General features: G+C 46.4%; 1 protein-coding gene across 1 annotated transcript; it reads right to left on the reverse strand.

Annotated features, from left to right (window-relative positions):
• Nucleotides 1–1142: 1142 nt before the first annotated feature.
• Nucleotides 1143–8981, reverse strand: Hasp (Hig-anchoring scaffold protein). The gene is made up of 5 exons (XM_076822933.1): nt 7435–8981; nt 6730–6860; nt 6400–6640; nt 5429–6230; nt 1143–4555 (listed from the first exon to the last, which is right to left on the reverse strand). The coding sequence occupies exons 1-5, from the start codon at nt 8219–8221 to the stop codon at nt 3184–3186; spliced, it is 3333 nt and encodes a 1110-aa protein (XP_076679048.1). The 5' UTR covers nt 8222–8981; the 3' UTR covers nt 1143–3183.
• Nucleotides 8982–27435: the final 18454 nt, after the last annotated feature.

Here is a 27435-nt window from a genome sequence, read left to right on the forward strand (position 1 = left end):
TAACTGTTAAGATCCATATCAAGCAATATCCACCGCGTTACATCTGAACAAACGAGAGTATCTTCTCCCCACCAAACTGCATCAAATCTTATCTATAGCTCTCCAAATTTCTCCTCACCATCCCTCTTCAAAAAACCCACCCAGACCCTCCCCCGAACCATCCATCTCCCGTCTCAAAGCCGTGCACGTGGATTCGCCGTAATTCCAGTATCGGTCTCGTCGATAATTCACGGCGAAAATAAACGAATGATCGCCCACCAGTCGATACACTTCGCATATGCATTAACCAGTCCCAATTACGCCTTACCAATCATCGCTTTCGTCCGGCCGGCTCGGCCATCGTCGCCATCATCACCATCATCTGGCTCGCGGTTTTATTACCAATCATTATCGCGCGCATATATCTGGCGAGGGGGGACGCGCGGCGTCTTATCATAACGAATGCGCGTGTTGGCCGTGGATTAATCGGTTTAACACGATTCCCCGAACCAGCGGCGGATGTGTTAACGAGCCGTGTGTCTCAGATAACATCGGACACGGTTCCGTCGACGCTCGCGAATTATAATTGGCCCGTAATTAATGACACTGCCGATATTGACAGGTGGACCGTGAGCGCGGCGGGGCGCTCGGGGGGAGAGGGATCGCCGGCGCGAATTACGCGCGGCCCTTGATCCCCTTTTCAGGCTCTGCTTATTTTCAGACTTAATTACCTCGGATGTTACAGCATAATCGGCGATCGCGGGGATCGATCCAGAGATACCCCCCCGACACCCGGCACAAGAAGGCGCAGCGGCCGTTTACGAGCGTGCACGCACCTTTTAAACAGATCCCAGTGCGCGCTCTACCTGCTCCTTCCCGCGCGCGGCTGGACCGATCGGAATTGTTGGCGAAATCGTCGGGGCGAAACGCGCGATCGAAACGGAACAGCGGGTAGAAAGGGGGGTCGTTGGTTTCCAGGCTTTTACGGCTACCGTTTATGTCGCGTATTCGGGGATTTAATTTGCCGATCGTTGGACCCCGATGGGCCGCGACTGGAGGGGGACGTGGATATACGTAGCTTATGGGTCATGAAAGTGAGAAAGTTAATTTCCTTATCTGTTACATCGGGGAGAATTTGATTCGGAGAGGAAGGTGCGCCGTTCCGTTTCTTATGGATTGATTATTTATTCGTAGGTATCAGGAGGTTGAGAATAAACGATTGACTCGGGGATATTGATGTACACGTTAGTCGTATTGTTCGTATAATAATACTTATTATTCACTAATGATACTTGTCCATGGCGGTTTCGTTCATGAAAATGCACGCGTGCACGAGTGTGGAATTTCGATTGGTTTTTGGCGTGTGTGTGTGTGTGTGCGTGTGTGAAGTGGTGGAATGCCGATCGGGTGCGATCGATACAAATGGCTTTTGATTTCAGATGCGTCGCGGACCTTAAACTGTTCGCAAGTAGAAATTAATTACAAAGAGACGAGGACGGGAATGTCAATTCGATCGTATAATTAGCTTCCTTTGGTATAAAAACCGAAGAGAAAGGGCGTCAAATGAACGGTATGTACATCGATCACCGCGGTACAATCGCTTCCGTTTCGAGAGGTGTTAAAAAACCTAGTTCGTTAATCGATACAATATTTAACAAACACAGCCCGCAGTCGTGAAAACTTAATCGATTATATCAACGAACGTCGTTTGATTTAATGAGCTCCGAATGTGTTCCATGCGATTCCCACAACATACTTAAAATACGTTAACGTACCCCCTACTAATACGATTTCTCCAAGAGCTTAAAATACGTTGCGATGTGAGCCAGCTACGTTAAAACGAAGGGAACACGTACTTTCACGCTGCAATTACTCCTAGATTTAGCAGCAGCTATGTCTAAAATATCTTGACCCCTTGCAGTCGAAACGCGGATTTCTTTTGATTATACGACCACCTTGTGTGAATACAAGGCGATTCTTAATTGCACGTCTGTATTTCAGAGGGCAGAAATGTAAGCTATTAGGTAAGAAAAGAATATCATACGAATGTGCGAGATGCTGGGGCTTTGTTTTCAGATTTACGATGAGTTAAAGGCAGTGGTTTGAGGAAAGCAATCTTTAAATTTGTATATCCTTGAGTCATTTTAGTGACAGTACTCGTCACTTTTGCTGTTATTTATATTTGAAACTTTCTTTTAATTATCACAACAATTAGTGCAGCACACTCATTTACATTGTAGAATGTTTAAATTTTAAGTTTTAAACTTTAAACCTTTGTGTGTATGATAGTAAAGGCGGTGTCGTGATATGAATGAAAACAAAGTATAAACATCTTACATTCATTTAAGATCCTTCCCACTTTACGCTCTTAATTCACACCTTGAAATATTAACACGCAACTGCGAACCAGCCTGTATTAATTACCCTAAAATAACAACTACTCCCACAAAGTATTACATGGAAATATACAAAGAGAACCCCACTACAAAACGAGTAAAGCATAAAACACAAAGATTCCAAATTACTTAATCTAATGACTCGAATAATACAACCCCAACAGAAAAAAACACGATACGTATAAGTAGGATTAAAAAAAAACAACTGAAAGCCTCGGTGTCTACGAGTCCATCTACACAAATCATAGAACGCCAGAATATAAATGAATTAGATAAAATTAAGTCAGACAATAATCCAACCATTCTGTGCGTAACAATCCGTAACAACTGCACTGGATGAAAACTTGGAAAGCTGATCAGTCGTAAATACTGGTAATCGAGGAGCCTGTGGCAGATTCAGCCACGTCGACAACCCCGCCAACCCTTTAATCCTCCCCAGTAACGATTTCAACTGCAAAGGACGGACACTCTAATTTCTCGTTTAGAACCCCATAGAGAACGACATCGATTACCGAGCAACGATCAACCGAAACAGCAACTCGCCCCTGAAAACGGGCGGCCAGCTATCGGCTCACATCGCGGCGATACTGCCGAATAACGACCCCGCATGGGTCGGGCAACACCGAGACCTTGCAATGGAAAAGATTTATTCATGAAAAAAGCGCGATACACGTCTTACAATGCGCATCGACGAGGGACAACGATTATTAACTATCCGTATATGGTGTATACTCGCCTAAAATCGACTGATATCTGTAAATGACTTAATGAATTCCGTTAATATCACAACACAATTACATTCGTTTGCTCACTTGATCTCGTACGCGCCGAGGTTTCCCTTGCGCCTCCTGTAGACGGCCACCTCGTCCTTCGTCCGGTTCGCCTGGACGATCGAGCGCTTCACGTTCGCCCTGTACTCGTCCTCGTACGCGTTCAGATACAAGTTCTTTAGAAATATTTGATTATCCAGCTCCGACAGTGGCAGGAACCGTTTGGAGCGGCTCTGCTGCTGCGCCTCCAGCTCGTTGAACGTGAACTGGCTGGTCCTCTCGTCGTAGGCCCTGGATCGCTTGGCGACCCTGTGCTGGCGCCTCGCCGACGACCGATCCTTGCTGAGCGACGTGCCCCGCAGAGACAGAAGCCGCCGCTTCTGGCGCGGCGGGCCGCTGTCCTCGGACGCGTTTCGTATTCGCTTGCTGCGGTGCTTCGGCACACCTTCTTTGGCTGGTATCTCGTTGTCCAGCGCGGAGGACTCGTTGCCAGGCGTCGTCGAGGATCGATTGTCGCGGGATTCGATCTGCTTCGGCGTCGGCAGTGTGGTGCTCGTGCTGGTGGTCGTCGAGGGAGACGTCGCGGTGGTGGTGGCGCTGGCGGTGGTCGTCGGGGACGACGCCGATGTCGTCGACTCCAGCGCGTTCGTCTCCTCCGTGCCGTTCAGTTTAGCTTCTATGATATGTTTGAAGAAAGCGTACATCTCGCCCACCGTGAACGTCGTGCCGTTCCTCACGGTGAACTTGTCGATCTTCATCTTCTTGATCAGCTCCTCCGTCGCGTTGCGAGCTTCCAGCATGGACAGCTTCTCCGTGACGTAGCAGTTGACGAACTCGTAGAAACCTTTGTAGTAGTTCTTCCTGTGCTTCTTCTTGTCCTTCGGCTTCTTCCCCTTGTCCCCGTGCGACTGGCCCTTCTTCTTCGAGTCCTTGCGGCTCTGCTTCTCGTTCCAGCGCATCGACTTGTTGTAGAACCGCATGATCCGCTCGAATTCACGTTTCAGCTTGATGAACTCCCGCTGGTTCCGTATCTCGAAGTCGGAGCGCCCTCGGCCCGAGTTGTTTCGCCGGGACTCGGACAGATCCACGTGGAAGAAGTTCTTGCTCATGGCGTTTAAGAGATCGTGCATGCTGCCGTTCGTGGAGTTGGTCGACTGCCTCGCGTCGATGCGCTGAAGCTTCCGGTAGACGATCTTCAGGAAGTCGATCATTTTCTCCTCCCGTAGCCGCGATCTGTTCCCGTGCCCGGGGTGCTTCTTCCACGACAATGCCTCCGCGGATGTGTTGTTCTCGTGGTGAGACGAGTTTGAGCTCTTCACTTCGGCCTTGTGCTTCGCGTGCTCCTTGCCCTTGTTCATCTCCAGATGCAGCAGCTTCTTGCCGATTTTCCGGAAGAACTCGATGAACTTCCTGCAAACAGATTTCGATCGGGTTCTACGCGGTATACGGGTTATACATACTTTGAACTTTACAGTAGTTTCTCATTGTAGAAGACGAACCTAATGTCTCTTAAGAAATTTATTACGAATATTTTCTGTTGTTTATAAAACTGTCCACTTGAATTGTATCGCCTGGTTTTAATAAGCAATCCAATGTTTCAAACTACAAGCTACCTTTATCCCATATTCCATCTATTTTCTAAACAAAATTGCAGCTCCAAAAACGGACTAACACACATTTTTTGCGAAATTGAGTTAGTAGCAATAATGTGTTCCAATAGACTGCACTAATCATATAAAAGAATTTTAAAAAAAATTAAAATTGACTTAAAAAAAATAAAAATGCACTAAAAAGGAAAAAATTATTAAATTATTCTTTCCTTTTCATAATTTCATAATTTCCTTTTAATAATTTTTCCTTTTTAGTGCATTTTTAGTTTTTTAAAGTCGGTTTTAATTTATTTATTTTTTATTTTGAACTTTTAGTTGTATATATATATTGACACAACATACTGATGAGATATACGCGTACGTACATAAAATAATAATAATTAGGTGACAATAGTTTTTATTATTAACCAGAACTGGTAAAATATTGGATCTATGTTGATGCAGTGCACGATGGGACCACCGGGGCATCGCTCTCTTCCGAATAACAAAAAGATCATCAAAATCGTTTCTTATGCTGAGGAATTATGCGGGGAAAAACATATAAAAAGAAACATACGGGTTGAATCTGTAACCTCCTCCGTGTTGAAGTCGGTTAAAAATAGGAAAAATTAAATTTGTTTCACTGTGGGTTAGTCCGTTTTTTCACCGAATGCCTCAGATATTAGAAACTTACCTATAGCTCATAGTAAGATCCTCATCGCTAACGGACCTACGTCGCCTGCTCCATCTGAGCCTAGGATGTTGTCCAGGGATACACTTGGGCAGGGTCTTTGGGCTCCAGTTGCCGCCGACGCAGGTGGCTCCAGTGGGTCCCTCATCCAACACATAACCTTTATCGCAGTCGTACATAATTTGCTTGTTGTTCACCACCTTCTTGACATAGGGCCTGTAATCGTAGACACCCATGTTGCCCACCAGGAACACCTTTCCGTTCTCGATGAAGCCAGGAAAGGGGCAGAACACTTGGCTGCAGTGGGGTATATCGCCAGTCCAGTTGCCGTACTGACATTCGACCGACTTGGACGTGTTCAGTGGGCCACCCCCAACCAGCTCAAAGCCGTCCTTGCACTTGAACACGGCCTTCATCCCATGATCGGTCTTAGGCGCGATCACCATGCCATTCCTCGGCACCTTGGGCATCTGCTTGCACCTGGCTGGCGAGCAACTGGGCACTATGGACCAGGTGCCGTTGTTGCAGGCCACCGCAGTGCTGTTCGCCGCGAATTCGTAATTCTGGACGCAAGAGACGAGCAACCTCTCCCCGTGCTCGACGACGGTCACGTTGTTGATGTGGTCCTTCTCGTGGCTGGCCACGGTGATGTGGCCGTTCTCTATCTGGGGCACCACGCACGGGGCGAGACACTGGGGTAGCGGGTAACGCCATTTCCCATCGGCCTGGCAGACGGACGAGGTGTTCCCCTCGAGCTTCATGTGGTTCTTACAGCGGAAGATTATGCTGGCGCCCAGACCGGTGCCTGGTGGAGAACGGGGCTCCGTGAAATTAATTTCGAACGTCACTGTTGCACCTAGCCGCGCTGGATAGACGCGGAGGAGCGACAGGCTCGCGCTGTTATTTATTTTTACTACGTACGGTTTATTTATAATTAAGTTGCGCAAGGTTTTTCTATCGGTCTTCCAACTCACCCGCCTCGATGTTCTCGATCCAGCCGTTATAGAGGACACCAGGTGAACCGCAATTAATTTCCTGGCAAGTGGGCATCTTTCCAGTCCATTTTCTATCTGCCCCGCAGCGCCTTGTTCCCTGGCCGACCACCGTGTAACCATAGTCGCATTCGTAATGCACGATGGAATTGTACGCGTACGAGGTGTACACCGCCTTCCCGTTCACTGGGTTGTCCGGTTTAGGGCACTGCACGGTGGTAACCTAGAGAGGAAAACGTTTTCTCGTTGGGACATCGGGGGCAGATAGAAACGAGAGGGCATGGAGCAGGGGGATATTTATGCGTGGCTTACTTGAACGCATTGTGGGGATTCTTTGGGGGTCCATGTGCCGTCTGCCAAACAGAGCTTCTCTGCTCTGCCAACTAATTCGTACCCGTCAGCGCAGTGGTATGATACACGGCAGTCGTACGTGTAACACTCGCCTACAAAAGGAATGGCACATTGCAGTTTCAGTGGAATACGAAGCAGTCGGGGGGGAATAATCGTATTCCAGACGTGACCTCTCGTGGATCGGTGATTTCACGGGTACACTGTCGGTTTGAAGAGTAACATTGCCGTTTCGCAATTTGAATGAAAGCATTTTTTGCGTTTTAACTGTTTCACTTATTGTATTTCCCTGATTCTCTGATGTTTCGCGAGTCTTAAGCCAGCGTTAGCATTAAATCATTATAACATTCCCACCATAAACAAGGCATAGGTATGCACAAACTTTTCAATGACTGTTTTGTTCTAATTTAAAAATAATACCCTCACGTTTAAACGAACTTTCGATCTAACTGATGATGTATGATATTAAGTAAGTCCAGACAGTAGTATCAGACACATAAACTTGGTATAAACAGAAGTCTAAGTAACAGAAGACTCCTCTGCCAAATGCAACGGTTACGCGACAGTAGCTTCGGCATACACTAAAATGAATTCTCCCGCTACAATCTAGTTACGAAACTTTATCAACGCAACCCGACTAGTGTCACGTTCCCCAGAAGCACTACATACCAGCGTGCCATCCGTTCCCGATGTCCGCAGGTGGTCCGCAGTTCTGTGGCTCGCAGAAGACGTCAGGCCCGAACCATCTAGCAACACCTTCCATCACCAGGCATTTAGCTTTCGGTACCCCAGTGGCCACGTAGCCATGGTTGCAGAAGTACTGAATGTCACTCTCCAGGTCGAAGGTCGTCTGTTCAGCGAGCGCGTTGTGCCGCGCGTTTTTCACTTTCGGCGGTTGCGAGCAGAAGGAGCTAGAGTCCTTCTTGCACGAAGGCGTCGTGCCGGTCCAGCGACCGTCGGCCCTGCACGTCCTGTCCATCAGGCCCACGGTGAAGTAATCGGGATCGCAGGTGTAGTGGGCTCGATCGCCGAAGAATTTCCCAGTCACTGTCATCACGCCGTACGGTATGTCAGTGAGAGCTGGGCATTCCCTTTCCGGCTTGATGCAAGACATCCCGCAGGCACCGTCGCATCTGCACTTCTTCTTCTTGCTCTTGCAATCCTCGTCGGTGGAGCACTTTCTCAGACACTTCTGGCCGAGCAGCCCGGCCTGCTGCTCGTCCCGTGGGCACATCGCGGACGGCGAGTTCCTAGGATTCTTGTAAATCCGCCCGTCGTCGTCCACCTCCGGCCTGGACTGGTAAGCCTGGTCGTCGTCGTCATCGTCGTCGTCGTCGTCCCAGTCGTCATCGTCGTCGTCGTCGTCGTCTACGGCTGCCTGTTGCCGCAGCTTCGACTCGGACGCGAGGAACAGGGTGCACAGGGACAGCAACAGAAGAACAACACTAGGTCTCATCCTCGAAGTCTCTGTATACCGCGCGGATCGCTATTCGGCACTGGAAACGTTTCTCACTGGGTTAGACGGGGCACGCTCTTACATGACCGGCGTGCACATCTTTGCGCGTGACGGCACTGGCAGGTTTAAAGCGACGAGTCGGAACGCAACGCGAGATCACGATGGTCCATCGAAGCACTCCGTTACGGAAGCTCGGCTTAAAGTACCGCTCTCATCCCGAGGCACCGCCGCGGACGACGTCGTTTCTCTCACGACCGTGACTATTAATCGAGTCTGCCTCTTCGGCGTCCAGGAGGATTAGGACGGCGTCTCTCTCTCCGTCTACGCCGACGTCTCTCTGTTCCCCTAACTCCGTGCAATTTTTTTCTTTATTGTGCGGACTGCGGCCCCGTGCTGCCGGGAATTCGCGGATACTCGCGCATCTCTGCACGCGCATTCAGCCTGTTCAATACATCTCCTCACTCGTCCAGCTTCCAGCAGATGGCGAGGGACAGGGGGTGAGACTCGGAGTTGCGCAGAAATCGTCGGCCGGGAGAACGTCCCCGCTCGCTACCGCGGTACACGCTGTCGGGGGTGGCTTCGATAGGGTGTATACGGCAACAATCGGAAGCGCGATTCATTCACGCCGAGTCACAAACATGCTGAATACGATTCCGAGATTGACAAATGTGGACTCACTGGATTCACAATTCTCTCTACCCTTCTCAAGTAAAACGCTGTTTCTGTAGTTTCCAAACTAAAAGAAGGGCAAATGAGCCTCAAGGATCTCAAACTAATCAACTCTACTTGAGAATGTGATTAGTGCTAAGATTACTATAACATTCCATGGAGTCAGTGGCGGATTTAACATCCAAAAAACATCAACAGCTTCCAAAAAGAATATAATTTTATCCAAACACTATATTTTTTTCCCGTACTACTACGAAAACTATCTTTTCATTTTCCCGAAAAATGGGCCCCTTAGAACGTTTGCCACCTGGGCCTTTTTCCTGAAATCCGCCACTGCATGGAGTTGATCAGTTTAATTTCTGAGTGCTTCGTATAATCATCCGACGCTAACCAACAATTGTCACGCTGCTTAATTTTTCACACCGTTTGCTTAATAGCTCACAACGAAGCTTTTCCCCATTCAGATTGCACATGCAGTTATTGGCAGGCATGGCGAGCATTACAGAGCTTTTAGAAAACGAGAGAACATTTGGAGGATGTACCTACTGCAGTTTAAAATAGACAAAACGTTTCAGACGATGAAGCTCCCTCTATCTCATAAAGAGCTGCTTTCATAATTCCCTTTTAATTCAAACGTTAGCTATGAAGTTTCCTGAGCGAGAGGCGGCCTGGCAGCAATTTCAAGCAGCTCTCTGGAAGCCGTGCTTGGGCTGCTTCAAACGAGCACAAGAATCTCGTGCCTCGCCTCCTCAATTACATACATTTTCATACGGTTCTCGAGGAAACGGTATCGTTTGCAACACCGAAAAGCCCCGGCCAGCGTTCACGCCCGTCGAAGGAGCTGTACCATTCTAAGGCGCTCCCGTTAACGCGCGGAGTCACGAAAGGAACCACCTGCAGGCACTTTCTAACCCGTTAACACGTTATTTGCTTCCCAGACAAATTGGACAACGCTCCAGCCCCCGATCTTACTGGCCCATTTACGAGCTTCGCGCCTGGCGATCGCCGCAACATCGCTGTTTGATCGAGCTGAGCCTATTCGTCCGAGTGAATCGCGTGACGTTAGGATGTTGGAGCCCGAGCCAGCCCCAAGGAAATTGCCAGTTTTCTCGCCGGCTGGTCGAGTGGCGGTTCGGCTTGCGGTATACGAAGAAGCGGCTCCCGTGGCCGGGCGCACGCGACTTGCGGATGAAAAGCGCCCAGGGATTCTGAGGCGTGGGTGGTAGACAGGGGAGATCAGTTCCCAGCGGACAAAAGTCGATCTACGGAGCTTGTTAACCGAGACACCGAGGTAATCCCCTGATTCCTAAGTTAGCCGCGTCGTTAGAGTAAGCCCGTGTCGACCATTGTCTCCGTAACGATCGTAATCAATCGGCACGGTTCGATGCTCCGCGAACGCTGTAGGTGATCCTCGCTCCAATCTCCAGGTATCAGCTTCATCGTTCTCGCCGTGTGTCTCCCGGATGTCTTCATTTGTCTTATTCAAATGAGACGCCTTGGGAAGCCCTTCCATAGAGTCTTTGAAACTGGCGACGCTTTCGATCCTGCGTTTGGTAGAAACTAAATAGATAGGTAGGGATTCCCTTTGTCTAGGTACGTCTGGTTTTTCCTGCTCTTACGATTGTTAGAATACAATTGAACTGGGGGAGCGTGGGATTAGAGGAGGGTATATTCCAGAGGACATAGCTACTTGTGGTTTCTGTAATACTATTCTTTGGGGAACTGACTGATTCGATGCTGAGGGAGCGAAGGGGGCAACTGGACAGGGTGATGATACATGTGGGTACTTTTAAGCAAGAAGTTAACATGCCTATGAGGAACCTATTTTGCTTCATAGAATTGAAATGAAAATGCAAAGATTAATAGGAAAAGCCTTCATTCTTAGAATATTATGTAGGGTACCCCTGCAACATTTCTGGTTGGCCCACTTCATCCCCAAGTTGGGAATTAGTTGGCATTAAAATGCCAACAATAAATGCTACTACCTACCTCAAAAAGTTCAAATGCTTTTTCCTACATAGACACTTCAGCATTTCCTGTCTTTTCTTCTAATTCCAGGAAGTGGAAGGATCTGCGGGTGAACAAGCTCGAGATCTCGGTTATTAACGGGAGCGACACGATAAAACCGAAACGCGCGATGGAGATGATTCCACGAAATTGTATTCAACGAATTCTCAGAACTAATTTCCAACGCTGATCGCATTCGCGGTATCGTGGGATACAAACCACGCAGCTTTTCCTCTCCGCGACAACGTGAATGGCCTCGGAGGGTTATTCATTGTCGGGAGTGTATCTTCGTCTGGACGCGAATGTCAGGTGAGATTGACAGAGTGGCAGTAACTCGGTAGCTGAAAATGGGAGTGGCTGAAAGACGAGAGGACAGCTCGCTCAGCGACATCCCTGTGGCGCCTCTTCGCAGATCCTCCAGCCAAGAAGTAAGGACATAAAGAATCAGTGGCTCTCAACACGCTTACCTCCGATCATTCATTAACTCTGCGCAATGCCTCGCTGCAGCCTAAACACAGTTTTTCAGAGATTCTCCTACGATTACTACCTACCAGATCAAACAGTCATCCTCGTACAGCAGGTGTCTCAATAATTCTTTAAAGGGGTCCAAGGATTCTTTCAATTACAAGTGAAACGCAGAGCCTTCATCGTATGGTCCCTCTGTAAGAAATGATCGAATCGTGATTAGGCGAATCCGCATAGTTATTAAATAAACGGAGTACGCTCGCCGCATATGAGATTCTCTGAGAGGCAGGTTTTGTTATATTTGTTTCATCAAATGAAGAACGTCCTTTTTGTCTCGCAGTGGGCGGTACAGCCGTCTCGGGCTGAAAGAACGATGAGCCCACGGTGTCAGCTTACAGGCTACGTGCCTACGTTGTGTCGCGTTATCTTTTTTAATTTATCTCCTCTCGATAGAAACAAAAAGATGCTGATAATAAATGCAGCGTGACCGTCGGCCTTCCCTTTCTAAAAACTTCGCCTCGCAGTCAGCCGATCTTGCTGCATCGATCCTGGTACTCCACGAAGCGATGCGTCACTCTAACATTTGTATGTCATTGCACGCGAATATGCGTGACTCGAATTGTGTCAGGCAATTCTTTTCACTGCTGTGTTGGCCTGGCCAACAACTAACTTTCTTGATAAGACACGAATTTTCTGTAAATTTTTGCGAATCCTTGATGCTTTCTCAACCCTTAACTGGTATCTTGGGGTCGCTCATGACCCCAGGCACGCAAAGTTCGCTGCAAAATTTTTGGTTGTCCAAGCTTGTAAACTGTTTTTCTAATTAATTTTATAATAATAGTTTAACTTTCCAGGTTTCTATTATTTTACACATTACCTAAGAACAAAATATTCACAGAGGTTGATTCAGGGTCGACTTTACAAATTTCTGTGTCCTTTTTTATTTGGGGTCTGCCACGACCCCAGTATACCAGCCACGTTTGCCAAAAACAGTATACCAGTTAAGGGTTAATAAATTTGATTGATTTTTAGGCCATTGGAGTCTTCTAAAGCTATGTCTGCTGATTTTGTGTTTTAATTTAATAAATTCGAATTTATAATGTAATGCTTTTGTGAATCACTGTATTATTTCCTACCCCGATGCAGAGAAGTAGAGTGGGAACAATATTGTAACAGTGGGATAGCGAAAACATTTGACGAGAATGGTTTCCCAGCGTCTGCAAGCAACGAGCTGATATTTATTCCGACTTCAGGCAAGTCCAGGGAGGAGAATGCATACGAATTTGATGCAAGTTGACAAATCGGACTTTAAACAGGCAGAGAGGCATTAGAATTTGCGACAGACGCAATCTTTCTCGCATCAAATCCCTATTATTCGTAGCTGTGTCCAATTCGAGTCCTCTATCCAGGCTTCAATTATAAAAGTTCCAGCGGTATTCCACTCATTTCCAGGCTCGTTACGGGTCCATTATGGCAAGTCTCGCGAATCCATTATTCTCTCTTAAATCTCCTCAAGGTTAGCGATGGCTGGCACGTCGGCACAAGTGACACGGCAAAATTATGGTCGCGGTTGGTCCTGCACAACAGTCTCTGGATTGACACGCTTATTCTCGCTGCTTGTCCTCTAATCCGATCGCAATCATTCACGTTCAACCACGAAAGAAGCGATTGAGAATCCGCGATAAGTAAAATCATTCGATCTCCCAAAAGAAAGCTGCATCTCATCTTTTCTGGCCTTGAATCACCTATAATAACAAAACTCGTGATTATGAGAAATTAGAGGATACCAAAGAAAGTATATAGGTAGGTGAAAGGTGTCTAAAACAATCCCTCGGGGTAAAATGATTCCTGGCTGTTCTGCGACTATTAGTGGTGCTATTTCGAAATATCGATGTACAAAAGTTCAGCCCTTACGTTGTCAAGTGTTACACGAAGTACCATGTAAATATCAGCGCTGTGTGTGTGTTATAAACAAGAAAAAATCAACAGACGCGGTCGCGTCTGGAAGCTAATTCCCCCTTCCCCTCTACCCATAGGCATACTGAGCGACCATGTCTCTATACACGAAAGATAGCGAAATTGACAGGTCGTCGGAGCTATTTTAGCCTTATTATCTTATTTTATGACGCCCGCTAATTCCTTAAAACCGAAGCTGAAAATCTGAACACTGAATTGATTCGTGGCCAATAAAGGAATGTCAAGTATAAAAAGTGACAGAGGAATCAGTGTTCGAACGGAGAACGAGAGTACAATTGGAATTAGCAAAGTTGATTTCACAATCTTTGCGTGAGAACTTTTTTCGTGAATTAAAGGGAATTAGCTTCTTTCATACATGAGTCATGTTTATGGGGGGGGGATTGCATGTTACAGAAATTCTTATATCCGACTAGAATATTTGACAATCGCAGCTATCGGCTCGGTTCTCACCGATTACCAGGTCTCACCGCGAGGAGGTTGCTGCGTTTCGAGACCCGTAGGGAGATAGATGGAATCAAAGTTCCATCGATCTCCCTGTACATTAAGCCAACTGAACCAAAGAGATGGATGGAAACAAAGTTCCATCGGTCTCTTTGGTTTAGATGTAGAATCTAGGGAACTGCCAAGCGATCACGCGATTAAAAGAAATTCAGGAAAGAAGGAAAGACTACCGGTGAGCATGAAAGGAGTATAGGGTGGCGCAGTTCCTACCACCCTGCTCTCCGAGTCGAAAGAGAAAAGCGCTCGGCGCCTCCCAGACGATTCCTGTTGCTCCGATGCGACTCGTCAGGAGCAAACACTTGACCTGACTCAAGCCGTCCAACACGGAGATTGGGTAATCGGACCGGGTGACTTACGCAGGCAGTGTACCAAAAGGTACACCCCCTACGCCCGAAACTTTTCCCTTTCGACAGGAACACCAGGGGATGAAACTGATCCACCCATACCGATTCCATGCTCAGTCGCTTGCTCCCGAAAACGGAACCAGCGGCGACCTCCTCATCGGAGATGAGGAGCCAACAAAAGAACAACAAAGTTGATGATTTAGTGACTACTTCGCAATTTTACATGGGGCCTTAAATACTTCATGCTATAATAAACTAACCTGGGCTTCTTTAGAAATCTTCTTCCACTATCACTTTGCACCAACACTTTGCACCAACACTTTTCACTACCACTTTTCTTTTTAAATATATTATTTTATTAATTCTCTTCCCCGCGAACGGATGAACCTGGAAACCGAAACAATCAAGTACGTTGTGTTATCAATGGTGTGGTCAGCCTGGAAGGAAACTAAGAAAAAACTTAATTAGTTGGTGGCGATCGAGATAATTTCGACTAATAGCAGAGCACGCACGAGCGTGCAAAACCATCGTAGAGATACACGAAGAAGAGCATGGAATGACGACACATCGACGAGACGCGCGATAGAGTGACAAAAGTCATACAAAGCCATCGAAGAAATCCATGAAAAGAAATAAATCATGAAAACCCATCGAAGTAATCCATGAAATAGAATAAATCATGTAAACCCATCGTAGAGATACGTACATCAAAGAGAGCAGGGAAAGGAAACACATCAGTGATACGCGTGCCAGGGAAAAAGTCTTGCAAAATCACCGAAGAGATCCATGAAAAGAAATAAATTATGCCAAACCATCGAAGAAATGCACGAAGTAGAATAAATCATGCAAAACCATCGTTGAGATACATGAAGGAGAGCAGGGAATGTAGACCCCCCGAAGAGATGCATGAAAGAGTAACAGAAATCATGAAAACCCATCGAAGAAATACATGAAATAAAATAAATCATGTAAATCCATCGAAGAAATGCATGAAATAGGACAGATCATGCAAACCCATCGAAGAAATACACGAAATAGAACGACTCGTTCAAAAATCCTGGAAGGAATGCATGAAATCGGACAGATGATGAAAATCAATCGAAGAAAACAATTAGATAGAGAGGGAAATCCGTTTTGACTTTGGCAGAATAATACAATTTTAAATGGCTTAACGAACCCCAAAATTTCATCGGCACCAACCGAATAAGGTAACCCTGGCCAGGGGGGCGAGGGGCCGCAGGAAGAACCAAGGTTGAAACCCTCACCAGGTCTCCAGCATGTCCAGCAAGTCCAGTGGGTCCCAATGGTCCAGGGGGCTCGGGAGCTCCGGGGGTGGAGGAAGGACCAGGGTTGAAACCTTGACCAGGTGCCCAGCCAGTCCAGCCAGTCCAGGAAGTCCAGGAAGTCCAGGAAGTCGAGAAGGTCCAGGTGGCTCGGCAGCTCCAGGGTCCCCGGAGGTCCTCCAGGATTGGAGGACCGACGCGCGACTGAGTACATGGAGCTCTGTGAGCTCCTTATCTAGCCTTTGAGAAACGATGTCCCCCGATCAAAACAAGGTCGACGGTTAATTACAATTGCGAAATCCACCGAATTCTTTGGCAAAAATGGATTTTCTGCTAAAATATCCATTCCAGTGGCTATTTCAATGACAAATAATGTTAACAACATTTACACTAACCGCCCAGTATAATTTATTATTAATTATGATCGATAGAACTCGAGATATCGAGCAATTAGTAACATTTGCTCTTGGATTTGCAAATGATTTTCTACGCCGAATGATTTCTCTTTTATTCTCATTGTCAGTGTTTAATCGTTCGATACATTAATGTTAATGCTTATACATATTACATAGTATTATATATAATGTATAAACCCCCTCCACCCCCATAAACATGACTCATGTATGAAAGAAGCTAATTCCCTTTAATTCACGAAAAAAGTTCTCACGCAAAGATTGTGAAATCATCTTTGCTAATTCCAATCTTTGCTAATTCCAATTGTACCTTTAATTCACGAAAAACATTAAAAACATTCTCACGCAAAGATTGTGAAATCAACTTTGCTAATTCCAATTGTATTCTCGTTCTCCGTTCGAACACTGATTCCTCTGTCACTTTTTATACTTGACATTCCTTTATTGGCCACAAATCAATTCAGTGCTCAGATTTTCAGCTTCGGTTTTAAGGAATTAGCGGGCGTTGTATAAGAAAAAACTATGAAGTCGACTTAAAACAAAATGTTTCATATCACAAGTGCAGGTTGGCGAATGTGCTATTAATCTATTACCGACTTTGATTCGTTTAAATTAGTCTCTACCAAGTTTTTATTATTTTCCATCGTAAAACGATTTTCATACGACATTTTTAACAGAGGATGTCCCTCTTATAAAAGTTTTTGTGTCAAATACAGGCCTCGCCCGCTAATTCCTTAAAACCGAATTTGATTTTTTTTAAAAATTGTTTTAATTTATTATGTTCACATACTTTGTGACTGAGTTTAAATTCTGTTATTTAAATAAATCAATGCATTCTAATGTACGTCTTATTCATTATCAGTAGCTGTAAAATGATCCTAGAGGTCATTTTCCTAAGGATCCCCGGCAGGGATCATTTTATACACATAGGTGCACAAAATGATCCTTTAGTATGCCTTCACAAAAATGCGAATAAAAAATGTAATCGATCAGGTAGCTGATCCGAGCCAATAATAAGGTAGATAAACTAACTTACAAAAACTACTTTACTTTTATTTAAATAATGCGCATTTCTATTTTTATATGAATTACGCCTTAAGGGGGTCGTTTTAGACACCTTTCCCCTACATAATAAACTCCTTTCTTAATGACAAAAAGACGCAGCATCCCTCAACTCGGTTCACTATACAGAGTGAACCAATAAGAATTAAGAATTACCACCTTATTTATTTATTTAATTTCCGCCTTTATCACACCAATTATCCATAGTATGGCGAAGAGGCGAGGCCCAACTGAAGTTGCTACAATACCTAACCTCTCTGCATATAATGCCCACCCTTGAATATCTCCAGAAACCATGAAAGTAAGAGAAAAGCTTTTCGAGTAAAAGTTTTTCATTGCGAAAGGGACCATCGTATGGGCATTAACCTCCCACGCAAGTACTAAAAAACAAAGGTCCCCAATGCAAGCACTTGGCCCATTACTAACACCCGCAATCAGCCCCGGCTACTAGACTCCAATCTCTGCCAATGATTCTCGGGATCCGTGGCTTCGCGTCCAGCCGAATTCCCCGTCGAACTCGCCCGCCCTGCGAACGATCTCGAGTGCCCTCGAGCACAGGAACGTGTCGTCACCCATTCGTAAGATCTTTCCATCTCCACGGGCAATCATCGTGCAGCTCTCCTTTGTCCGCTCGCTGTCTGACGGATGCACGGGCATTGCGGCTGCCTTTCACGGCCGCATACTGCACCGCGTACGTGCCTTAAGCCGGCGGTCCGGCTCTTTCGCGACTGCATCCAATTCAGGGGGCAATTGAATTCACAATTCCGGCCATTACGAGTGTCGGGAAAGGATTACGCCGGCAGGAGAGGCGGCCGGCGCGGCGGTGCGTGCCGCATCTGCATCCATGCGAAGAAGTGCCGGACATATGCATAAATGCATGCGCGGTGCATCTCCCCGGCGTCGGCCAGCATCCGTTGCATCCCATGCGGCGGGTCGTGAGTAACGGGACGGCGCTGTCTCGCGGCTGGGAAATAGTCGAGCGTGATGGTGGCTGGGAGACTCGTTCGGCAGGGCCTCCGGTTATAGAAACGCTCCTGGGCAATAATGTCATCGTTATCGAGTTAATAATGGCGGTAGGGAGACGGGGCTCGAAGCTGGAAGATGGAACGCTACGTTCAGAGGGAATGCTCGCACGTTTGCGCAGCAATCTTCTTGCTCCGGCGAGCCTGACTTTACTGTGAGCTCACCCTGGGAACGATACTTACGTTCTGACAGTTCATAGTTTGCGTGCATACTTGGAATCCTTGAATCCTGATAAGGGAGTGGGCAGGAATTCTTGTTTTAATATCAGCAGTACACAGCTTCCTCCAAGGATCTGCATACCCCGACACCCAAGTGTCCGTATACTAAAACTTGAGGTCCACCAGTGGAATCGGAAGGGACATTCTCCCTTCGATATCTAGCTAGGCGAACTGTACCCTCCATCTGTTCTCCAACAGACTCGAACTGAGCCAACCCTACCAGACGCGGCGCGTATTTCACTCCACCCAGGGTTAATCTTACCGCATCGCCGTGAAAAAAAGATTCAACCTGTCAGCGTTGCAAGCTGAAACCATGATACACGGCGGAACTCCACAGGCAGAGTTTTCCGATGAAAAGGCGTGTCCCGTTGCACCGAGGGAGAAAAAAAGGCAGGGAAAAACATGGCAGACCGGGGCGTAGAGGGTGGATGGAACGTAGCCGACATTGTTCCAGATACGAGGCACCGGTTCGGTGGATACCGAACGAGCGAGCGGGGCGCAACGAGAAGACACGTAACAGCGAGCGTCGGGTGAAAGTTTCTGCTTTTTGACGCGTTGATTGCAGGTTTTCTTTCGTGCCGGCGCTTTTTGAGCCGGGCCGGCTCGTTCCTGGCGCGGGTCACACGGGCACCGCCTGTCTCTCCCTCGCGGAGAACTGGAGCACCGTGAAGTGCAGGATCATAGTAATTATGCGGCACCATGTAAAACGGATTCCCGTGGGGTCCGACCCGAGCCCAGGGCGCGCGGGGCATACAATTATTAAGCCGTCACGCGTTTAGCGCAGCTTTTACCAGCTTTGCGCGCGAGCTTTTTTCCTTGGTCCATCGCGCGCAAGTGGACACCCGCGGAACGTAGCGGTAACGAGAGGATTGTTCGTCTTTGGGCGGTACTTTTGTCGAGGGAATAAGTAGCAGGTCTCGGGGAGCCAGGCGAAGGCAGGGAGTTGGATGATGATGGCTGTGGAATGTGAACCGTAGACTGTAATTAGAACAAGGGAATGTTCGATGGCCGACTGATTTGGATCAGGGTGGTCTAGTTACTGTTGTCGCCTTGTTTCGTGATTTACGTCGCGCTTTATATAGGTTACACGTTGATCGAGCACGTCACGGTGGGCAACGTGAAAAATCACACGCACGCGGTGGCAGACAATGACCTATAAATCGATCGAGAGTACTACAACGCCCCTCGTAGTCATTAAGGCCCATAACTCTTCCCCCCTTTCCATATATTTGACATTCAATTAAGGTACGCCCAGCACGTTTCACTCGTCACGAAACTTTTACACTCCCCTGGTATATCGATTGTCGTCGTGCGCGTCGAATTACACACCGTAATCGTCGAACGGCCCTCTCGCTGGACCAGCCATCGTGTAGCTGAGGAATCCTGAGGCTCCATGTCGCGTCGATGATTCTCCTTAATGGACCTCTCCGCGAGCAAAGGTTCCTTCCGCTAACCAATGATTCTTTCTTACAGCGCAACCTAATTAATGAAACATAGGCGAAGAAGAGAAGTCCTCTGCGTACTGGCTAGCCGCGTTACCAATTCCCCCAGCGCTGGCTCTCCGATAATTACTAAATAATAAGATGGTTCGACGTAAAAAAAATATTTTCTACAAGCTTAAAGGTGCCTCCTTATATCCCAAAAGAGTTTAACCCTATATGAGTAACAGTTTTTGAAGAAAAAAATTCTTGAGGGTCAGTTACTTTTGGGGCTGTTAGACGGGAATCGCCCCTTAAATATTTAGTGTGTCAGCGAACATACGTGTATCGATACAGATCTCAACGGGTATGGGGCCCTTTCACAAAATCCATCGCAATGCACTCGATCTACCTTCTTCAACCCCTTCAATGAACCCCCCTGGCGGCAGAACAACACAGGCCTCCTAGGATTTGAAGAAAGGGGAAAACGCGTGGAAGGTACATCTAATTAGGATTCATAGCCCGCGTAAAACGCAATCTGAAACAGAATACAGCTCGGAGACTCGGCGATAGTGGGCAAACCACGCCCACCCATTAGCCCGGATAAATAACATTTTAAATAACACTTCGCGTCTGGTAATTACGTTTTAATTACACGCTCGTCTCCCACCGTAATATCGTTCCGTCACCCAGCCTCCGATACTCCTTCCTTCCTTTTTTATTCCCTCCACACGGCGAGTGTCCACCACCTGCTGAGCCCGCTCCCGCTCGCGCGTGTTCATTATATCCTCCTCGTCCTCGCGTTGACACCTCCGCCGCTTGATTCACGTTCCGCCGGCCGTCGCTCGCCGTCCACGTGCCGCGATCGGGGACGTCACATCCGCGCGCCCGTGCACGCGTCGCTTTTAGGAAGTACATAATCCTGAATGGCTAATTAGGGAGACAATGACGCGGAAGGAACGGGCGCGGGGCCGGAAGGAGACGGAGGAACTGTACTCGGCCGGCGAGCGCCTCTTCCGCATCGTAATTACACGCGGCGAACTTCTCTCCTTCCGGATGTTAATTAAGATGCGCGACGGGCCGGCCGAGGAGTTTGCGTAATTGTCGTGGAGGAGTACTCTCTAGTCCAGTTCCCTTCGCGGGGATAAATGTTAAATAATGGAATAACGAAGCCAAACACGAGCTACTCTTCACCCGAGTATCGATTGTTGAAGGGAACGTGGATCGTTGTGATTATATTCTTTGCTTTCTGTCTTGTTTATTTAACTGTAACGCTTTGCCACTGCTCTGTGCCATTTTCTTCTTTTCTGTTACAGAAATAAATAATCATAGTCAGCGTCGTATTTACGAGAAGGTCTGGGTTAGGTCGTCGAGTCGATTTAATTTTATTTCTATTTTTGCACCGATTTAAAAAACAATTATTTTATCCTTTTTAGCGCAACTTTGAAGTCGATTTTTTTATCTATGCGTACTGTGTGAATACAATGTAGGTGTAAAGTTTAAGCTACGTTCCCAGTCCATTTATCTCTTCGTTGCTTCCCGGACCAATGTGCCGGGGCGGTTTTCCAACGTGCCTCGGAGAATTTTGAAGATATCTGGGTAGAATGAACGCTAACTGATGCTTCAGAACTACGGGTCTCTTCTTTATTCAGTGGAGTGTGTAACGCGTCCGCTTTAATGAGAAAATTATCATCGCGGGGAACATGGGAAGCGTCACATGCTAAATATTTCCGTGTGATACGTTATTCCCGCGCACCCTCGGAGGTATTACGTACGAAGGTTGATTATCATACACCCGAGGCTCGCGTGTCGACGTTGCACGCCTAACGACCACTGTATCCGAGGCGGGGGCTGCGTTTTAAGAGCTCGTCTTAGGAACATGCTACGTATCCATCATAATCTCCTACCCTGAAGGTGAAAGTGGAGCACGGGGATGTCCGAAGCGATCAAGTTAATCGTGAATAATATTCTCGTGGGTTGCCGGTATTATTTCCATTCCTCGGGACTTTCTCCTCGTACTTCGTGCTCGTAATCGTTGCTCACCAGCGAGAAAAATGGTAATCGCAGGAAATTCAAAGACTAGATTCTTCGCAAATTGTAGCACTTCAGGTACGTGTCAGTTCTGCTACATTTTTATCTACTTCGCATCCACGTATCAAAGTCTGCGAGGCTTTACTGTTATAATGAAGTTTTAATTCACAAAATGGGGTACAATTTATGGGTATATTTATTTTACGATTTATGTTTTTGTTATAAGATTATAATTTTGTAAATCACGTTATTAAGTGCCCTCAAATTCTACAACTCTTTAGATTGCATATTCCTCCTAAAAAACTTAGGCACTGCTCACTCCAATATGTTGAGCATCATCGAAATCTAATGGGTAAATACAATCCGATAAACCGTACGTGTATGAATGTTAATACTGTATCTAATCTTTGCTTCATTGCTCAGTGTATATACTGTTGTTTATTGTATCTATCAAAGGGCTTCCGTTTAAAATAAATAAATCAATAAACATTGGAACGTTATGCCTAAAAATTGAAAGAAGGAAATGAAGTGACCATGGATTTACCATTAGGACCAGTTAAGAGTGTTGGGTTGCATGCCAACTTTGGGGGTTGAAGAAAATAATTTAGAAGAAATTGCATCCATTGTGGAAATTTTTGAGGGAAACATCTTGTCCCATTTTTGGTACCCCGTCATATCCCGCGGTGGGGGCAAGATGGTTTTTGATTACTTTTTTTTAAAGTTTAATAACTTCCGATTTTTATTTAAATATTGCTCAAACAATGTACCAAAGACTAAAGTATTAAGTTATAATTATATATTAATTTATAAAAACTTAAATGAATGTTTATCGATACAAACATTATCTTTTATATTACTTCCTGGAATGCACAAGCGGACAGGGCTGAAATTTTTATGTCAGGATATTATATCGATAGTGTGACTAACCGATAGAATCCGCGTGCTTGACGAGTCTCTCCTCGAGAATTCATTCTGCCAGATCGTTTCAAAGCATAAATACGTTGCCTTCCGAGTGTCTTAAATAAAACACGATTTAAAACTGCTAATGTGTTTTAATATCCATTGCCTAATTTCCAATAAAATTACAAATTCTTTTGCATTTTTGGCTTAGCTTCGCCATCGTGCCCCCGTCTCCTATTTCCTTCAGGCACTTCAATCCATACGTCGAACCAAATCATGCTTGAATTGATCCCTCCTCATATCTTTACTATCCAGTCGAAAAGCACTTTGACAGTCTAACGGGGCCATTTCACGAGCCCCGCTCATTCTCGTATCATTTATGCCCTCTATCAGAATCATCGATCTCAGATTCGCCTAATAATACCTCGTACAGCTAAGCCAGCGCCATTAGACGTGCGTGATGCCTCATGAATATACTCCATTCTCCTCTCTCAAGCAATTTTCCATAACCATTTCTGCTATCAGGGGCGCATTTAACTCGGGGAATAAACTGGTAAGGACTCTGGCTGTCCGTCGACAGTCGCGATATTAAAATCCTCGCTGTAGGCACCGGGGAAAAAGTTTAATTATTTATTTACTGCCGGTCGTAAAGCTGGCGGTTTGAGGCCCCGATTTAAGGCCCTATTCGCCGCCCGTTCTGCGCTGTTTACGCGGGGCTCGTATTAATACCACGAGCCACTGATAACGCGGCCAGGCGGTTTACGCCGGCGAGTGATCAATAAAGTGGCGATTATTACTTGTTAATGGAAACCGGTGTCGTTATGGCCGATGCACAAACTTTGTCATTAACGGCGAACTGAAAAGGCGAGCGCGAGCGCCGCTTTACGACCGGATATGAAGTCAGTGCGCCGCGTTACGGGCTGGCCGGACTCGTAAACCGGGGAATTTCGACGAATGGATCATGGTGTTATCGGCGCACGACGGATTATGATGGCGATTATGATCGGGACACGGTCGAGAGACGCTGACAGCTTCTGATGCTCGCTCGTTTCTTAAATACCAGTCTGCGGTCGTAAATTGTGAAAGGAATTCTTCTTGGGATGACGGTGCTGTTGTAGAGGACTCCTTGATGAGTAGCAATATGTGAGCAAGATGACTGATTCCATGCCTGGATTATCTTATCAATGCTCGTTTCGCGAAACTTATTACGGGTTTATCAGGAACACAAAGGATATCGTGGGACGATTATATCGAAGGGTAAAGGGGAAAACGAGGGATGTCTATTTTTTGTGATTTTCAGATTTATAGCATATTTTGTTGGTGGCAACTGGGACTACAGAACTGTCGAATCACAAAGGGTCATGAAGCTCAGAATAGGTAATGTCCATTCTGCACTGGAAAAACAACACATAATGTCCCTAGTCTGTGCTGGAAATTTCTTATTTTGTTTCAGTATGCTTCCCTGTAAAAAACTTAAAAAAAATTTAACTTAAATTGAAACTTAAAAAAATTTTAAAATAATGTACAACAATTATTATTCTATTGCTTATTTTTTTCTGATCCGTAATTAGCTTCATGTTATGAAGAATGCAGATAAATTCATTGAACCTCGTTTCTTTACTGGTGAACTAAAGTATTAAAACTTAATTTTCTCGGTAAAGGTGTTTTGTGACATTCCCTGTTTTCCCCCATACCCTTCATATACACTATACAGTACTGGGAATATTTATTGCATCACTCTCAAATGTAAGTAGGAAGCACAATTTTTTTATTTTGCCAAGATAGTCAATTGCATATTTTTGCGATAATATTTTCCTAGTACTAATAATAAAATAAAAAATATCTACGAAAGAAGAATTGAACTAGAAATAGTAAAAGCAGTACCATTATTCGGATAAAGGAGATTCTTGATACCGCAGGGGATTCGTGAATTTAAGCAAAGGAATTCGTGGGCCTTGCAACATTTGCATGGATGCTTGCATCGAAGAAAGTTGCAGGGAGATACTTTCGCGGAAATGAAGTCATCGTAGCTGCAAATTGTAGCCTGAAAGCGATTTTAAATGTCGTCGATTAAATCTCAGAGGAGGGCATTAACGGTGAACCGCCTGGTCGTTCGAGTTCGATAAGATCGATCTCCGAGCTGGAGGTGCGAAGTGCTCGTGAACGAGCGTCAAACGAAAAAATCGTCGTCGAATATTTATAAATTTCTCCTGGACCAGCAGCGGCCCCACTGGGTCATACAGTCGTACAGATAACGTTAAAAACTTTCGACGGAAGCGTCTGGGTGCAGCGATGGGTGCCCGATGCGTCGAGAACAGAACTCTCGATCAAGACTTTCTCTAAACGGCGAAGCAAATTGTACAAGAATATAGACATACAAGTAATAACTTCGCAGTATTAATAAAAATTAAAATCCTTCGAAATTTCAAGGATCCTTAGAAATTTTTATTTCCGAAATCTCAGATACCTAATTTTCCAGATTCCAAAAACTAAACTCTTTTACCAGTGAAAAATGTTGACTTTCAGCTTTCAGAAAACATCGAGGCCCCTAATTTCTGAGGTGCGACTGTATCCATTTTTGAAGGGACGTTTACCTTTTCTTTATTTCTGTACACCGCTTGAGCAGCAATACATTTTTTAAGTTCCTCGAAAGGATTCCACTCGCACCCATCGCTACTCGAATCGATTCGAGATGACCGGGCTCTGCCGTCGATTCGGAACTCGAAGGGTCGACCAGCATTCCCCAAGCAGACCTTTCATTGAATTCCTTCCCGCTCCCCCGTTTTTTAACATCCAACGACAGTTTACGGCGGAGATACAGAAGGAACGATACCAGAAGGAGATGAGTCTTTTCATTTGTACTACTTAACGTCCGCCGCCACGAAATACGGCGGCGTTAATGCCGGCGAAACGTAATCGAAAGGCGGCGAACACTTCGTGGAATTAACAAGTGCGAAAAGCAAATCCGGATTTATGGTGGTTCCGCGGCTGTGCCGTTAAAACCGCCGCTGGATTTACACTGGCCACCGAGCGTAGGCAACTTTTTACGTCCACCCGGTTCGGCATACCGCGCCTGTTCGAATCCCCCATTTTTCCAATCGATTAACCACTTTCCTATCTTCTCCCTGAAAGGTTTATTTAAGTGAAACGACTGGAAATAACACGGTGGCTTTGGACGTTCTTGTGCGCGCAGGATAATTGCTTTTTTCCCGAGCTAATTACAGGCCATCGCGCCTGGTAATCCGTGAAAAGCGTGAAGGGTTGTTTTTACACAGCGGATAGATGCGCGCCCCGGCGTTAATTCCGAACGATGATAGAGGCAATATCAAACGCCAGTCACACGGGGACGTTATCTACATGTGTCATCTGGACTTCTCGCGCATCCCGCATTTATATGCGCGTCATTAGGCCCCCGATCTTCATGCCAGTTGCGCCGTTCCCACACCGCGTTTCCGCTTCCGGCCGGCACGTGCACCGACCGATCGACCGTCACCACCTGAACTGCTTGGACATTTGTCGCGACATCTTTATCTTCTGTTCCTGTAGATCGGGATGTTAAGTAGGATTACCGGTCGGCCGTTACGTGCCACCACATTCTAGGGTTACTAATTCCTGCTGGAAGGAGTTTGTGGCTTCTGAGGAATATTGCACGCGGAACGACCACATGACTGACAAGGGAACTTTGCGGATGTGTGGAGGATATATAGGTAGGATAGATGAGGGGAATTATGAACTAAGGCTGTTCGAGGACTCGAATAATCGAGTAGCTTGATGTTCGCACCGAGCCGAGACTCGGTTCCCGAGCCGAGCCGAGTACCCGTAAAAACAGAGTAGCTCGAATTTTTTCGAGCGGCTCGAAAGAGGGTAGCTACGAAAACATTTCACGACCATTACCTTCGGGGTTGCGCGCAGCCTTCCGTCGTGACAGTTCCCTTAGTAAGTACTAAACATAGCTAATTACATCATGTAACAATATCACGGGAGGACAGGACAAGCGAAACCATCAAATCTCGCGGTGTTCGGGTTTACCCCGCCTTCGCAATTCCCCTACTTCCCCAAATTCAGTGTAGAATACAAGAAGCGACGTGCGCATATACAAGAAACGACGTCAACGAAGGAAAATCTTGGCACCCTCCCGCAGGGAATACCGAGGATCCTTTCATGTCTGGCCACAATGGCGACTCGAGTAATTCTCCAGGAGGAATGGATGAGTAATGGTCTGCCAGTGATACAAATCGTTGCGATTCACCTGCAGCCGATCGCCGATTCGGCTCTGGTCCCAATTAAAAGAACACAGGTACGGGTCAGCGGGTGACGTCCGATGGCGCCCCACGGGAGTCCCGCGCCGCCATATTCCACGGTGCGAGCAGATCGATGCACCAGGGTTTTTCGATCTGCCATTATTAGTCACGGTGGCCCCTGTGGGACCGAAAAAACCGATCGGCCGCTGGCATAATTACCGCGTACATCGCCGATGCACGACGTAATTAGCGGTAAGCGTCCGCTCCAGTGGCAGAGATAGTTAATTTGTACCGGCCTTCTTTAAAGCGCCATCGTCCGCGATGCCTCATACCTTTTTCCTCTTTCTTTTTCGTCTCTCTGCTGCGCTGTTGCTTTCCCCGGGAGCAGGAAATTACAAGGGAACCTCGTGTTACCCCGCGACACGATGAACGTTCGTTAGCTAGGTTAATTGAGTCTTTAATTAACGCTGTCCTGGGGACATGCTTTTTCGATGCTTGCCAGCGCGATTGGAATTGACCGAGTATGGTGTTGTCGTTAAAATTAATGGTGCTGATGATTCCTCAACGATGGAACGCTTTTTACGTGGTGCAATTCATAATTTGGCGCTGAGATGTTGCGGAATTTGACGGCCTGCATTTTTTAAACAAATTAACGACCATCG

This window comes from Andrena cerasifolii, chromosome 11 (genome assembly GCF_050908995.1).
Source record: "Andrena cerasifolii isolate SP2316 chromosome 11, iyAndCera1_principal, whole genome shotgun sequence".
Lineage (NCBI taxonomy): Eukaryota > Metazoa > Arthropoda > Insecta > Hymenoptera > Andrenidae > Andrena > Andrena cerasifolii.

Excerpts from the sequence above, each read along its gene's own strand:
- Hasp (XM_076822933.1), bottom strand. The coding sequence starts at position 8,221 with ATGAGACCTAGTGTTGTTCTTCTGTTGCTGTCCCTGTGCACCCTGTTC. Across the intron at positions 6,861-7,434 it reads CGGGAACGGATGGCACGCTG|GCGAGTGTTACACGTACGAC; the intron begins GTATGTAGTGCT and ends TTCCTTTTGTAG. Across the intron at positions 6,231-6,399 it reads GATCGAGAACATCGAGGCGG|GCACCGGTCTGGGCGCCAGC; the intron begins GTGAGTTGGAAG and ends GTTCTCCACCAG.